Source organism: Heterodontus francisci, chromosome 6 (genome assembly GCF_036365525.1).
Source record: "Heterodontus francisci isolate sHetFra1 chromosome 6, sHetFra1.hap1, whole genome shotgun sequence".
NCBI classification, from domain to species: domain Eukaryota; kingdom Metazoa; phylum Chordata; class Chondrichthyes; order Heterodontiformes; family Heterodontidae; genus Heterodontus; species Heterodontus francisci.
Window position 1 is genome coordinate 129,802,887 of NC_090376.1, and position 13,461 is coordinate 129,816,347.

At 41.3% G+C, this 13,461-nt stretch overlaps 1 protein-coding gene across 2 annotated transcripts in view; it reads right to left on the bottom strand.

Moving 5' to 3' along the window:
- The window catches only part of dis3 (DIS3 exosome endoribonuclease and 3'-5' exoribonuclease), a 41,809-nt gene that overhangs the window by 25,631 nt on the left and 2,717 nt on the right, over nucleotides 1-13,461 (bottom strand). For both annotated transcript variants that reach the window (XM_068034291.1, XM_068034290.1), the window contains 4 exons: nucleotides 13,035-13,192; nucleotides 8,590-8,786; nucleotides 2,957-3,030; nucleotides 1,823-1,990 (listed from right to left, as the gene is read on the bottom strand). In XM_068034291.1, coding sequence (XP_067890392.1) covers nucleotides 1,823-1,990; nucleotides 2,957-3,030; nucleotides 8,590-8,786; nucleotides 13,035-13,192 — 597 coding nt within the window. The remainder of the gene's footprint in view (nucleotides 1-1,822; nucleotides 1,991-2,956; nucleotides 3,031-8,589; nucleotides 8,787-13,034; nucleotides 13,193-13,461) is intronic.

Genomic DNA, 13,461 nt, shown 5'->3' on the forward strand with positions numbered 1-13,461 from the left:
AATCCATTTATGTGATGCAGATTTATTTTAGGAAGGGCGAGGAACAGTTATGGCAGCTGTATCCGAGAACTCCTCACTAGAATATGCATGGCAAAAACAAGTCGTGAAGAAAGATTTTGCTTAAAAAACCAACAGCAAATAAAGAAGTTTAACGAAAGTGGAAAATTATCAGAAAGGAGTAAAACAGGTACTTTACCAATAAGGATGGTCATGATAAATGAAGGCAAGAAATATTGTAAAGAGCTTGCAGGTGTCATCTTCAATTTTATGACTTATTCTCCTTGCCATTTCAGGTATTTGCTCACACTAAGCAACACTTTAATGACATATGTCATAGGAGTGGAAGACAATTCAAAGATGACTGAGGCTGTTAAAGTTACTATTGACTGAGTGCAAAGTAGTCACCAGCTAGCACTAATTGCTAAAGTGCTAACTTCTGTAAGTGAATGGAGAAGCTCTAGAGTGCATACTTCCGCCCCTTTTCCTGTACATCATTGGAATGGGTGCCAGGCATGTGGGTTGGAAAATTATTCAAGATCAAACATACATGTTCAAAGTTCAGACCTTAGTCCTCTCCTGAAGGCAGCAACTCATGCTGTGGCAACTGTAGTTCAAGTGATTATTTTTTTCAAATGAGTGCCAGGATAGTGATCATTGGTAAACTATAACTGTAGAGGCTAACAAATCTGAGGCTGATTACACACATGCACATCCATACCCAGCCAACAGGGACCAATTGATAACAAATGAGAAGAATTCTATCTAGTGCAATTGTCCCTTTGACAGCTTTCTTTCATCTAGACTATCAAAATATATTTTCTGGCCAGGCATCACAATTATTTTGTAAGCACCATTTCATTGGTTGCTTTAAACACAGATTACTGTGGATGACAAAAAAAAAATCAAAGGATATGGGGCGAAAGCAGGAACAGGTTACTGTGTTGGATAATCAGCCATGATAATAATGAATGGCGAAGCAGGCTCGAAGGGCCGAATGGTCTACTACTGCTCCTATTTTCTATGTTTCTATGTTTTCTAAACCTCAAAATATTCTCGGGTAAGGGAGGAATGTCACAAGGTGATGGAACATTCTTGGGATTCCAAAAAACACATACTCATACCTCACTGCACACAAATGCAGCATAAACCATGAATGTCAAAACTAACAACTGACTCCAATTACATCCAAATGATCTGTGGAGTTTGTGTCTCAATAAGGGAACAAGCCACAGACTGAGGGAGGGAATTCCTCCAGCATAAAATAGATCTGACATTTTTTAAAAATAGGTGGCAGGTTTGAAATAACTGCCATCTATGAGACTGAGACTATCAGTGGAGAAACTCCTAATAAAACATGTGGAATTTACAACTGATTTCTTGCCATGGAATATTAAAAAAAAAAAGATCCGAGTAGGATGCTATATGGCAAATTCATAAAACCGGCTGTAGTAGATATCAGAACATAATTTCCTGGAACTCCTGATAGAAAAGGCTTTTTTTTTTTCCATTTGAAGTCACTCACTTCCAAGAGCAGCTTTACTGCCCAAATTTGAACTTCATCAGTGTCCTGAAATCAAGACTGATAATTCATGCTGCAGGTATGACAATTTACAAGTGGATTAACATTGTCCAAACTCATTTGATGCAAGACCCTTACAGCCAGAGGCAACAGATTTTCACTGGTCAGTCTGGACTGAATTCCAAGGTTCCAAGTTTGAAATCCAGAGAACAACCTAAATTCCCCCAATAGCCAGACTTCCACTCCATTTTTCTAAAGATTTGATAACACCATTTAGGGAATTGAAGAAAGAAACAGAATTACCTCTTTGTTTTCTCCTTCTTCCCCATGGATCCAGACTGTGGCTTCCAGATAGTTGTCTCTGTTGGCTCGGAAGGTCCCTTGGAAGTAACGATTAGACTTTATACCTTGCTGTATTCTTGATAGAGGCAGATGTTCTGTGAAGATCACCCTACCACTCTCTATTTCATTCTACAGCGGGACAAAATTTTAGCTTTGATTATACCAATTAACTGTATTTGAGAATAACAACTTTGAATTCATATATCAGTATAAGGCATTTCATGTTAGATGATATTTCTATTCATTTCTTGTTGCAATTGAGAAAATCTGAGCCCACATTCCTCTAATATGCAGCTCAGCACAGTGCAGTACCTATTTATGACAAACTATTCGGGTAAATTCACTTATGGCAACTTCTTCTAACGTTGTAGTTCATCTGTATCCCTCAAAATCCTGCCTTAGACATACACGACCATTGGGTCAATATCTTGAAATTCTCTAGCTTAACACCATTGTGGGAGCATTAAAACCACCATGACTGCAGAAGTTCAAGGAAAAGGCCCATCAACACCTTCTCAGGGTATGTTGCCTTGTTAGCTCGCCCACGTACAAAAAAATATATATTTTTTTAATGGATGTTGGAACAATTAGATATGATCAAGTGTTTACTTTATTGGTGAGAGCAATTTTCATTAGAAAATGATCTGTGAGGGGCCTGTACAAAAAAACTAAAATCATAGACAACCATGAATGGGATGGTTGACCTTTGCGTTGTTTTAGCTTTTTTATATTCTTTTCTATTATTAGGAGTATATACACAAGGGAACAGCTACTGTGCTGAAAAAATGCAGATTTTATCCTTACATTTCAATCAGCCAATGGTGCATCAATGTAAAATAAGGGATATATTATGGCCACATATGTAAGACTGCATATCAACAAAGATCTGTGTTGAGAGAGAGCTTGGCAAGAACAAACACGCATATAATAGTCCTCAATTCAACCACAGTCATTTGCATTGCGATTGTAAAATTGAAACCATCACTCCAATTTTCTTTTGCAAAATACCTTCAGAAGACAGGGCAAAATAAAACCTAAAAACCACTTTGCCCCAACACCCCATCCCATGGAGCAATCTCGGAGAACGGTACTTACAGATGTATCTGAAATACAAGCTAGCCGATCAACCAGTTCAGGACTTCCAACCAAACTCTTGATATATTCATCACCTAAACGCAAGGAGGAAAATAGTGGATACTGAACAATGCAGAATCATAAACCACTCCAATGGAAGTTCAGTATGACAGCTGTAACATGAATGAAAATAACTAAACACATCAGGCATGAACAGCGTTGTAAAGTTGTGGCCTGAAATTATTCACGATTCAAACACAGGTCCATATGCTTTATAATAAACAATTATTCCAGTAATTCACAAGAATGATTGCTATTCCATTTCTAACATTCAGAGTTTTAGTATGTATTTGAAATCTTACAATATATTTATTATTGGCTTCAGGATGCTCTAAAAAGGGATTTGAACTAGTTGGCTTTGCTCAAAACCGAACACCCAAAAGGTTATTCATTATTTAAAGCAGGTACATTTGTCCTTGCTAATTCAATTTCAGCTGTTAATTCTTCTTTGTTGCTTTGATTTCACATCTTATCACGTTTATGTTAAAACTAACTTCATTTTGGGATTGAAGCATTGTGCGATTTCTGTAATTATAGACCTACATTGTTTTCAAGATATGAAGCAGCTCATATAGTAATTTTGGAAAATTTACTTTTAGAATGAAAATTGTGCAAAAAATACTAGCAGGTGTCTCACTGCATTACTGACGGGAAGTCAGAGGATGAGCAGGCTCTACCCCATGTGGTGGTGACAAGACTCTTCAGATTTATTGGCAATCGTATTATTTTTGGGCACGACAGCATAGTGGTAATGTTACTGTGAGAGAATTTGAACTCAATTAATAAACAAAATCTGGAATATAAAGCTGGGTTCAGTAATGATGATCATGAACCTACCAGATTGTCGTAAAAACCCATCTGGTTCAAATATCCTCCAGGAAAGAAAATCTGCTGTCCTTACCTAGTCTGGCTTACATGTGACTCCAGACCCACAGCAATTTGGTTGACTCTTAACGTCCCTCTGAAATAGCCCAGCAAGCCACTCAGTTGCATCAAACTGCTACAGAAAAACTGAATAGGAATAAAACCTGATGGACCACTTGGCATCGACCTAGGCACTAAAAACGACAAAGCCACACCCTGCCCAGTCGACCCTGAAAAGTTCTCCTCACTACATCTGAGAACTTGTGCCAAAATTAGGAGAGCCGTCCCACAGACTCGTCAAGCAACAGTCTGACATTGTCACACTGATTGAATTATATTTTATAGTGAATGTCCTGGGCTCCGTCCATCACCATCCCTGGATATGTCCTATCCTACTGCCAGGACAGACCAACCAGAGGTGGTGGCAGTGGTATACAGCTGGGAGGGAGTTGCCCGGAAGTCCTCAACATTGACTCCGGACCCCAAGAAGTCTCATGGCATCAGGTCAAACATGGGCAAGGAAACCTCCTGCTGATTACACCTACTGCCCTCCCTCAGCTGATGAATCAGTGCTCCTCCATGTTGAACACCACTTGGAAGAAGCACTGAGGGTAGCAAGGGCACAGAATCTACTGTGGTGGGGGAGTTCAATGCCCATCACCCAGTGAGGCTCGGTAGCACCACTACTGACCCAGCTGGCAGAATCCTGAAGGACACAGGTGTCAGACCAGGCCTCCGGAAACCAACAAGAGAGAAAAACCTATTTGGCCTCGTCCTCACCAACCTACCTGTTGCAGATGCATTTGTCCATGACAGCATTGGTAGGAGTGACCAGTGTAGAGACAAAGTCCCTTCTTTGTACTGAAGACATCCTCCATTGTGTTGTGCAGCACTACCATCATGCTAAATGGTCTAGATTCAGAACAGATCTAGCAGCTCAAAACTGGGCATCCATGAGGCATTGTGGACCAGCAGCGGAATTGTATTCAGCCACAATCTGTAGCCTTATGGCCTTGCATATCCCTCACTCTACCATTAAGTCATGGAACGAACCCTGGTTCAATAAGAAGTGTAGAAGAGTATTCCAGGAGCAGCACCAGGCATACCTAAAAGTGAGATGCCAAACTGGTGAACCTACAACACAGGACTACACGCATGCTAAACTGCAGAAGCAGTGTGCTATATATACAACTAAATGATCCCACAACCAACGGATCAGATCAAAGCCCTGCAGTCCTGCCACATCCAGTCGTGAATGGTGGCGGACAATTAAACAACGAACCAGAGGAAGAGGCTCCACAAACATCCCCATCCTCAATGATGGCAGAAACCATCACGTCAGCACAAAAGACAAGGCTGAAGCCTTTGTAACCATCTTCAGCCAGAAGTGCCAAGTGAATGATTAATCTTGGCCTCCTCCTGAGGTCCCAGCATCGCAGATGGCAGTCTTCAGCTAATTCAATTCACTCTACGTGATATCACGAATTGGCTGAAGGCACTGGATACAGCAAAGGCTATGGACCCTGACAACATCCCAGCTGTAGTACTAAAGACCTGTGCTCCAGAACCAGCCTAGCCAAGCTGTTCTAGTACAGCTACAACACTGGCATCTGTGTGACAATGTGAAAAATTGCCCAGGTATAACTTGTCCACTAAAAGCAGGACAAATCCAATCCAGCCAATTATCACCCCATCAGTCTATTCTCAATCATCAATAAAGTGATGGAAAGGGTCATCGACGGTGCTATCAAGCAGCAATTACTCAGTAACATACTGCTCACTGAGTTCCGCCAGGACCACTCGACTCATTACAGCCTTGGTCCAAAGATGGACAAGCTGGATGAGTTCCAGAGGTGAGGCGAGAGTGACTGCCCTTGACATCAAGGCAGCATTGACCAATTGTGGCATCAAGGAGTCCAAATAAAATTGAAGTCAATGGAGATCAGGGAAAAACTTTCCACTGGCTGAAGTCACAAAGGAAGATGACTGTGGTTGCTGAAGACCAATCATCTCAGACCTAGGACATCACTGCAGGAGTTCCTCAGGGTAGTGTCCTAGGCCCAACCACCTTCAGCTCCTCCCTCATAAGGTCAGAAGTGGGGATGTTCGCTGATAATTGCAGAGTGTTCAATAACATTCGCAAACTCCTCAGATACTGAAGCAGTCCGTGCCCGCTTGCAGCAAGACCTGGACAACATTCAGACTTGGGCTGATAACGGACAAGTAACATTTGCACCACACCTATGCCAGGCAATGACCATCTCCAACAAGAGAGAATCTAACCATCTCCCCATGACATTCAATAGCATTACCATCGCTGAAACCCCCCCTCCCCCCCACCACCATCAACATCCCGAGCACTACCACTGACCAGAAACTTAACTGGGCCAGCCATATGAATACTGTTGCTACAAGAGCAGGTCAGAGGCTGGGAATTTTACGTTGAGTAACTCACATCCTAACTCCCCAAAGCCCGAGCTCAACACCATCCAAGACAAAGCAGGCTGTTTGATTGGCACCCCATGCACCACCTCAAACATTTACTCCCTCCATCACCAGCACACAGTGGCAGCTGTGTATACCATTCACAAGATGCATTGCAGCAACCCAACAAGGCTCCTTCCACAGCACCTTCCAAACCTGCGACCTCTATCACCTAGAAGAACAAGGGCAGCAGGCACTTGGAAACGCCACCACCTTCACGTTCCCCTCCAAGCCACACTCCATCCTGACCTGGAACTATATCGCCGTTCCTTCACTATCACTGGGTCAAAACCCTAGAACTCCCTCCGTAACAGCACTGTGGGTGTACCTACACCACATAGACTGCAGTAAACCACCAGGTTCTCAAGGGCAATTAGGGATGGGCAATAAATGATGGTCTTGCCAGCGATGCCCACATCCCATGAACGAATAAAACAAATTGAAAAGCCACCTAGTGGCATGACAGGGGATCATGATTGGTCAGCGTGGAACATTTCTGCACTGGAATTTCCATAGGATCTGTTTAGTTTCCAATGGAGTTACCACTTAGGTGCACTGACTTTGGATTCAAAGCTTGTATTTTTTTTCTGAGACAGTACTTTACTAGAAAAGGAAACTGAAAGTTTCAGAGTTCGGGGAAGACAGAGCTGGTTAGGACCAGTTAAAACAGTCATACAATCAGAGGTGCAACCAGAGAGATGTGACTGGAGCTCAGGTTTCAGTTTACAAGATTACAGACTGCAGTGTTGAAGCAATCAGCAAGCTGTTGTTTTTAAAAAACAAGACAAGCTGCTGTGATTGGGACCTGCTTTTCTGGGAGCTGGCCCTTGGAAAATACAAGATGCTACAGCTGTTTTTGGTGCCTTAAACAGCTACTCTTGGAACCTCACCATCAAGAGTGTCGGGAGCACAACCGAGGACATTCGAGAGGCGACAAGACGGTTGAAGGGAAAACTGCAACGCTCGCTATCGATGGGAAGGCATCACATTTTGTGTCTGCATCTTGGAAGAGGGGATCTCGAAATCTACTTGAAAAGTTCAAAGGTCTGAAGGACGTTGTGGCCGTAACTGGTGCTATCTTTGCTGAGACGACTGCCCAGAAGACTTGTGAGATCTATCTTTGTTGCATTCGATAATTAACATGTAATCTTTAATCTCTATATAGACCATGATTTAACTGTTAGTTCATGTTTAATTTATGTTGGCTTTGGTTTGAATGTTAAAGTAAAATTTATAAAAGTGAAATCTTGCCCATTTGTTTTTTCTAAATTGGGGGCGGTCGGTGGATTGGATTCTTTTAGTTTGTGATCTCCACAGAGATCATAAAACTATGCATTCTTGAATACTGCCTATAGCAAATATAACTGGTTACAAACCTGGTTACTTCATAAGTGACTTTAGACACTTAGCAACAAAAGATTTGACACAAAAAACTAGAACAAACTTTCAGAAGCATCAATATTGCTTACTACAAGTGATTAATTACTAACCCTAACCCTTCATGTCCTGATAGTAATGACTCATGCTGGGATAGAGTCCCACAAGCAGCAAAAGCCCTATGGACCATTCTTCACAAATGGGCCTAGATAGCGCAATGTCAGCATACAATTTGACCATGACAGTCAATGTCCCTGATAGAATAAATGAGTTGGCTCTGTACGACTTAGTACCATATCAAATGGTGACTATTCTTATTGAACCAATATAGGAGCCTCTAAAGGACGTAACTGTTAAGCCAACCATCGTAACTTGATCATATGCTTGCCAATTACTGATATCTGGAGTATAACTAGGTATTTGCTGTTCTCAGCCAATTTACATAATTAGAAACCCGCTCACTACTGTTATTGCCCCTACCGCAATTGTAAAACACACTTTTCAAACAGTGTATTAAGCAGGATCTTACACTGGGGCGGCACAGTGGCGCAGTGGTTAGCACCGCAGCCTCACAATTCCAGCGACCCGGGTTCAATTCTGGGTACTGCCTGTGTGGAGTTTGCAAGTTCTCCCTGTGTCTGCGTGGGTTTCCTCCGGGTGCTCCGGTTTCCTCCCACATGCCAAAGACTTGCAGGTTGATAGGTTGTGGGATTAGTATAAAATGGGTGGTTGATGGTTGGCACAGACTCAGTGGGCCGAAGGGCCTGTTTCAGTGCTGTATCTGTAAACTAAACTAATACCTCGGTGGGGCTTGCCTACATGTTTTCCTAAAGAAATACTGTCTCTAATTCCATAAAGCACATACTTACACGTAAATGCTACTAGGCCATCTTCCACAGCACGCTCTTTGTTTTTTCTGTCATTTGTTATTAAGATAACCTGAAGCTGCACACTGTTGTTTGGGGATTTTTTCAGATGCTCGTTGTACCATTTCACCGCTATCCGTATTGCTCGGTCATTTCTGTCATTTGCACTTTCACCTTGTTCTTGCTCTATATAGGTATCCCTGAGGGGGCAACATATGCCATGAGTTACAGACTTGTTTTAACGGGAATTTTAAATTCTCATTCACAGATAGGTAAATCTATAAATCAGATCATCATCTGTTCTAGGCCAAACAGTAAGTTTTGCAAAAACCGCACTCGGAATTTTCACTGAAAACAGCACAAAGAGAATAACATGTTTAGAATTCACAAAGTGGCATCATCAATACGTTCAGAAAGTGTCACTAACCAAAAATGCTTTATAACTACCATCTGAACTGTGGGATGAGATAACGGTCTCATCACTCCAGGTATCTTTTTATACTTAACCTTATGATTCTACAGAATTTGAGGTTCACTAGGATTGTTTTAGTCAGTCTTCTGACAGTAGGCATCGCCATGTACAGGCTTGACCACTGCACTGAATCCTGTTGATGCATGATGGTATCATCACTAAAGCACTAAGATTGCAATATACTGTTTTGCAGATTTGTTATTACAAACTAATTATGAAACAATAGTCACTACATAATATCCATTTAACAGTAACACTAACTTGTATTTATATAGCAACATTAACGCAAAAGAAGTCCCAAGACGTGATACAAGAGAGCCACCTAACAAGAGTAGGGCAGATGACCAAAAACTTAGTCAAAATAGTAGGTTTCAAGAAGCATCTTAAAAGAGGAAAAAGAGACGTAGAGAGCCGGAGAGGTTTAGGAAGGGAATTTCAGTGCTTGAGGCCCAGGCAGCCAAAGGCACATCCACCAATAGCAGAACAATTAAAATCTGGGATGCTCAAGAGGCTGGGATTAGAGCAGCACAGACATTTCGGAGGATTTCACCACAGAATTTCACCAGTCCAGTTATATTTGAGAATCTCTCTTTTGGAAACATGTTAAGATCATGGACAATACTCTGCACAATTATACAGATATTTAGTAAAAATATTGCTTTTATGTTCCTAATTGTACCACTAGATGGAGAGGGAGGGAAAGGAGAAACAAGAGACAGTAAGAGAAAGAATGAGAGAATCAGGTCAGGAGGTCAAGTTCACACATTTTATTGTATAATCGGGTTGTCTCACATTTCCACTTAACCATATGTCCTTCACTGGTTTCATCATGTGCATCAACAGAAACCCACAATGACTTTTATTCTCCCAACTAAAGGCAATTTTAACAGTCAGACATTTGCCCCTACTGAGATTGGCTAAATTAGGACCGAAAAGGACCAAACTCAGTACATTTTTTCAGTGGCTCATTTTGTTCGGGGGATGGGGTTACAACATAGCACTTCATAAAATGCAATAAATGAAAAAAATTGCTTCATCCTGTGTTGGAATCCGTGGTTGCAAAGCTTGTTTTTTTTTTAAGACCCTAACAGAGAGGGAAACTCGAACTGAAATGGCAACCAAACAAACAGAAGCTGGAAAAACAACTTCAGGTTTCCAGAGAAACTGACACTGGTTAGAACCAGACAAAAGAAGACAGAGTCCTCCCCAGACCAAGCAGGAGTGCAGCGCTGGCAAGCAGAAGAAAGTGAAGACTGAATCCAGGCACAAAAACAAGAAATGCTGGATTCACTCAGCAGGTCTGGCAGCATCTGTGGAAAGAGAAGCAGAGTTAACGTTTCGGGTCAGTGACCCTTCTTCGGAACTGAATCCAGGAGTTGTTTCTGTTACTTAAAGTAGCCAACTAACCAGACCCGGCCATACAGTGCACAGGTTGTCGCCGATGGACTTGGATAAAGGGAAGATTAGTAAATCCATGCCATCAAGACTGTTGTAAGCAGAGCTGAGGGGTTCTGGAGAAGTGCACCTTGTGGTGAAGCTGGCAACCATGGAGGTCAGATTGAGAGGGAACTGCTGTCAGAGGAACAACAGCGGCTAAATGCTTGAAGAAAGGAGCAAAAAATCTACCTCAGGACCTTCAGAGTTGTGCAGAACTGTTGTAATTTGGTGCCATACATGATGAGTAGACTGCCCAGTGAAACCATGAGACCCATCTCTGTTGTATCTGATAGTTAAGGTGTAATTTGTAACATATATATGGACTATGATCTGTCTGTTGCTTCATGTTTAATTTATGTTGGTTTTGGTTTGAGTGTTAAAGTAAAATTAATAAAAGTAAACACAAGAACTAGGAGCAGGAGTAGGCAATTCAGCCCCTCAAGCCTGCTCCACCATTCAATACGATCATAGCTGATCTCATCTCGGCCACAACTCCACTTTCCTGCCTGTTCTCCATAACCCTTCAATCCATTACTAATTAAAGATCTGTCTAACTCCTCCTTAAATTTACTCAATGTCCCGGCATCCACCGCACTCTGGGGTAGTGAATTCCACAGACTCACGACTCTTTGAAAGAAGTAATTTCTCCTCATCTCTGTTTTAAATCTGCTACCCCTTATCCTAAAACTATGACCTCTCATTCTAGATTGCCCCACCAGAGGAAACATCCTCTCTTACTTTGTCACTTCCCTTAATCATCTTATATACCTCAATTAGATCTCCTCTCATTCTACTAAACTCCAGAGAGTAAAGGCCTAAACTGCTCAATCTCTCTTCATAAGACAAGCCCCCCATCTCTGGAATCAATCCAGTGAACCTCCTCAGAGTGAACTGCCTCCAATGCAACTACATCCCTCCTCAAGTAAGGGGACCAAAATTGTACGAAATACTCCAGGTGCGATCTCACTAATGCCTTGTACAGTTGCAGCAACACTTCCCTACTTTTATCCTCTATTCCTTTAGCAATAAATGCCAAAATTCCATTTGCCTTCCTTATTACCTGCTGCACCTGCATACTAGTTTTCTGCGATTCATGCACGAGGACACCCAGATCCCTCTGCACCGAAGCATTCTGAAGTTTCTCTCCATTTAGATAATAATTTGCCTTTCTTCCGACCAAAATGGATAACCTCACACTTATCCACGTTAAGCTCCATCTGCCAAATTTTTGCCCATTCACCTAACCTATCCATATCCATTTGTAAATTTCTTATTTCTTTATTGCAACTTACTATTCCACCTACTTTAGTGTCATCTGCAAATTTGGCTATAGTACCTTCTATCCCTGCATCCAAGTCTTTTATATAGATTGTAAATAGTTGGGGCCCCGAGGACCAAACCCTGTTGCACCCCACTAGTTACATCTTGCCAACCAGAAAAGGACCCATTTATCCCGACTCTCTGTTTTCTCTTGGTTAGCTAATCCTCTATCCAAGCTAATAAATTGCCCCTAACCCCATGTGAACAGACCTTGTGTATTAACCTTTTGGGCAGCACCTTATCACATGCCTTCTGGAAGTCCAGATAAACTACATCTACAGGATCCCCATTATCCACTTTACTTGTTCCAGCTTCGAAGAACTCCAGCAAATTAGTCAAACATGATTTACCCTTCATAAAACCATGCTGACTCTGATGGATTGAATTTTGACTTTCTAAATGTCCTGTTATTACTTCCTTAATAATGGATTCTAACAATTTCCCAACGACAGATGTTAAACTAACTGGTCTATAGTTTCCTACCTTCTGCCACTCTCTCTTTTTGAATAAAGGTGTTATATTAGCATTTTTCCAATCCACTGGAACCTTCCCCGCATCCAGGGAATTTTGGAATATTATAACCAATGGATCCAGTATCTCCGCTGCCACTTCCTTTAAGACCCTAGGATGTAGGCCATCAGGCCCTGAGGACTTGTCTGCCTTCAATCCCAATAGTTTCTCAGTACTTTTTCCCTCGTGATGATGACTGTTCTAAGTTCCTCCCTTTCAATAACCTCTGCATTACCTGTTACTATTGGGATGGTACTAGTGTCCTCCACCGTGAAAATTGAGGCAAAATACTGATTCAGTGTTTCCGCCATTTCTGTGTTATCTGTTTCCTAAATTGGGATCAATCGGTGGATTTGATTCTTTTTGTTTGTTGGTAGTCTCACAGGTATCATAACAATCCAATTTTATTCAGTAAAGGCAAGAAATATATCTGACTTGTAATACAACAGTTTGTTATTTCTTCATGTTTAGATCAGAATAGATTTTGCAGTTTCCTACTGAAGAACAAAATTCAGATTTCAACGGCACCAACAGAATGCAACTTTGCCTTCATCCAGAACAGTACTTCACCTTCTCAAATTATAAAGGAAATTACCATATGAAGAAATTAGCCGAGAGACAGAAGAAACATCACACAACCTCATGTTTTCTAAAAAAGATTAAATACTAAACACTAAATCTTAAACATTTATGTTTTATCTTTACTTACTTGTGATGTTCATTTGTGAAAGTGTAAAAATGCTTTTCATGGTTGTTAATCACATCTTTAATTCTTTTGTATACGGGAGCACTTCGATGCCTGACTTCTTGCAGCACTGTCTGTAGGATCACCACATTCTGGATCGTAGGATCCTCAAGAATATCAATCTAATAATATAAATAAAGAAAAAATGACAGTTTTGCACCAAAAAAAATAATAATCACAAAACTGTCTCAAATCTATATGTATGCATCCAATAAAATGTGGACACAATGCAGCAATATTCTGTTCCTTTTTAAACACTTACAGCTTCATGTTAGGAATCAGATGCATTCATATGATCTAACTGTATAATCAAATACAATTGAAGACACGTGGCACCAACACTTGAGCATGGAGCAAGAAAGTCACCAGTAGCTTCGTTGGCAGCACGCTC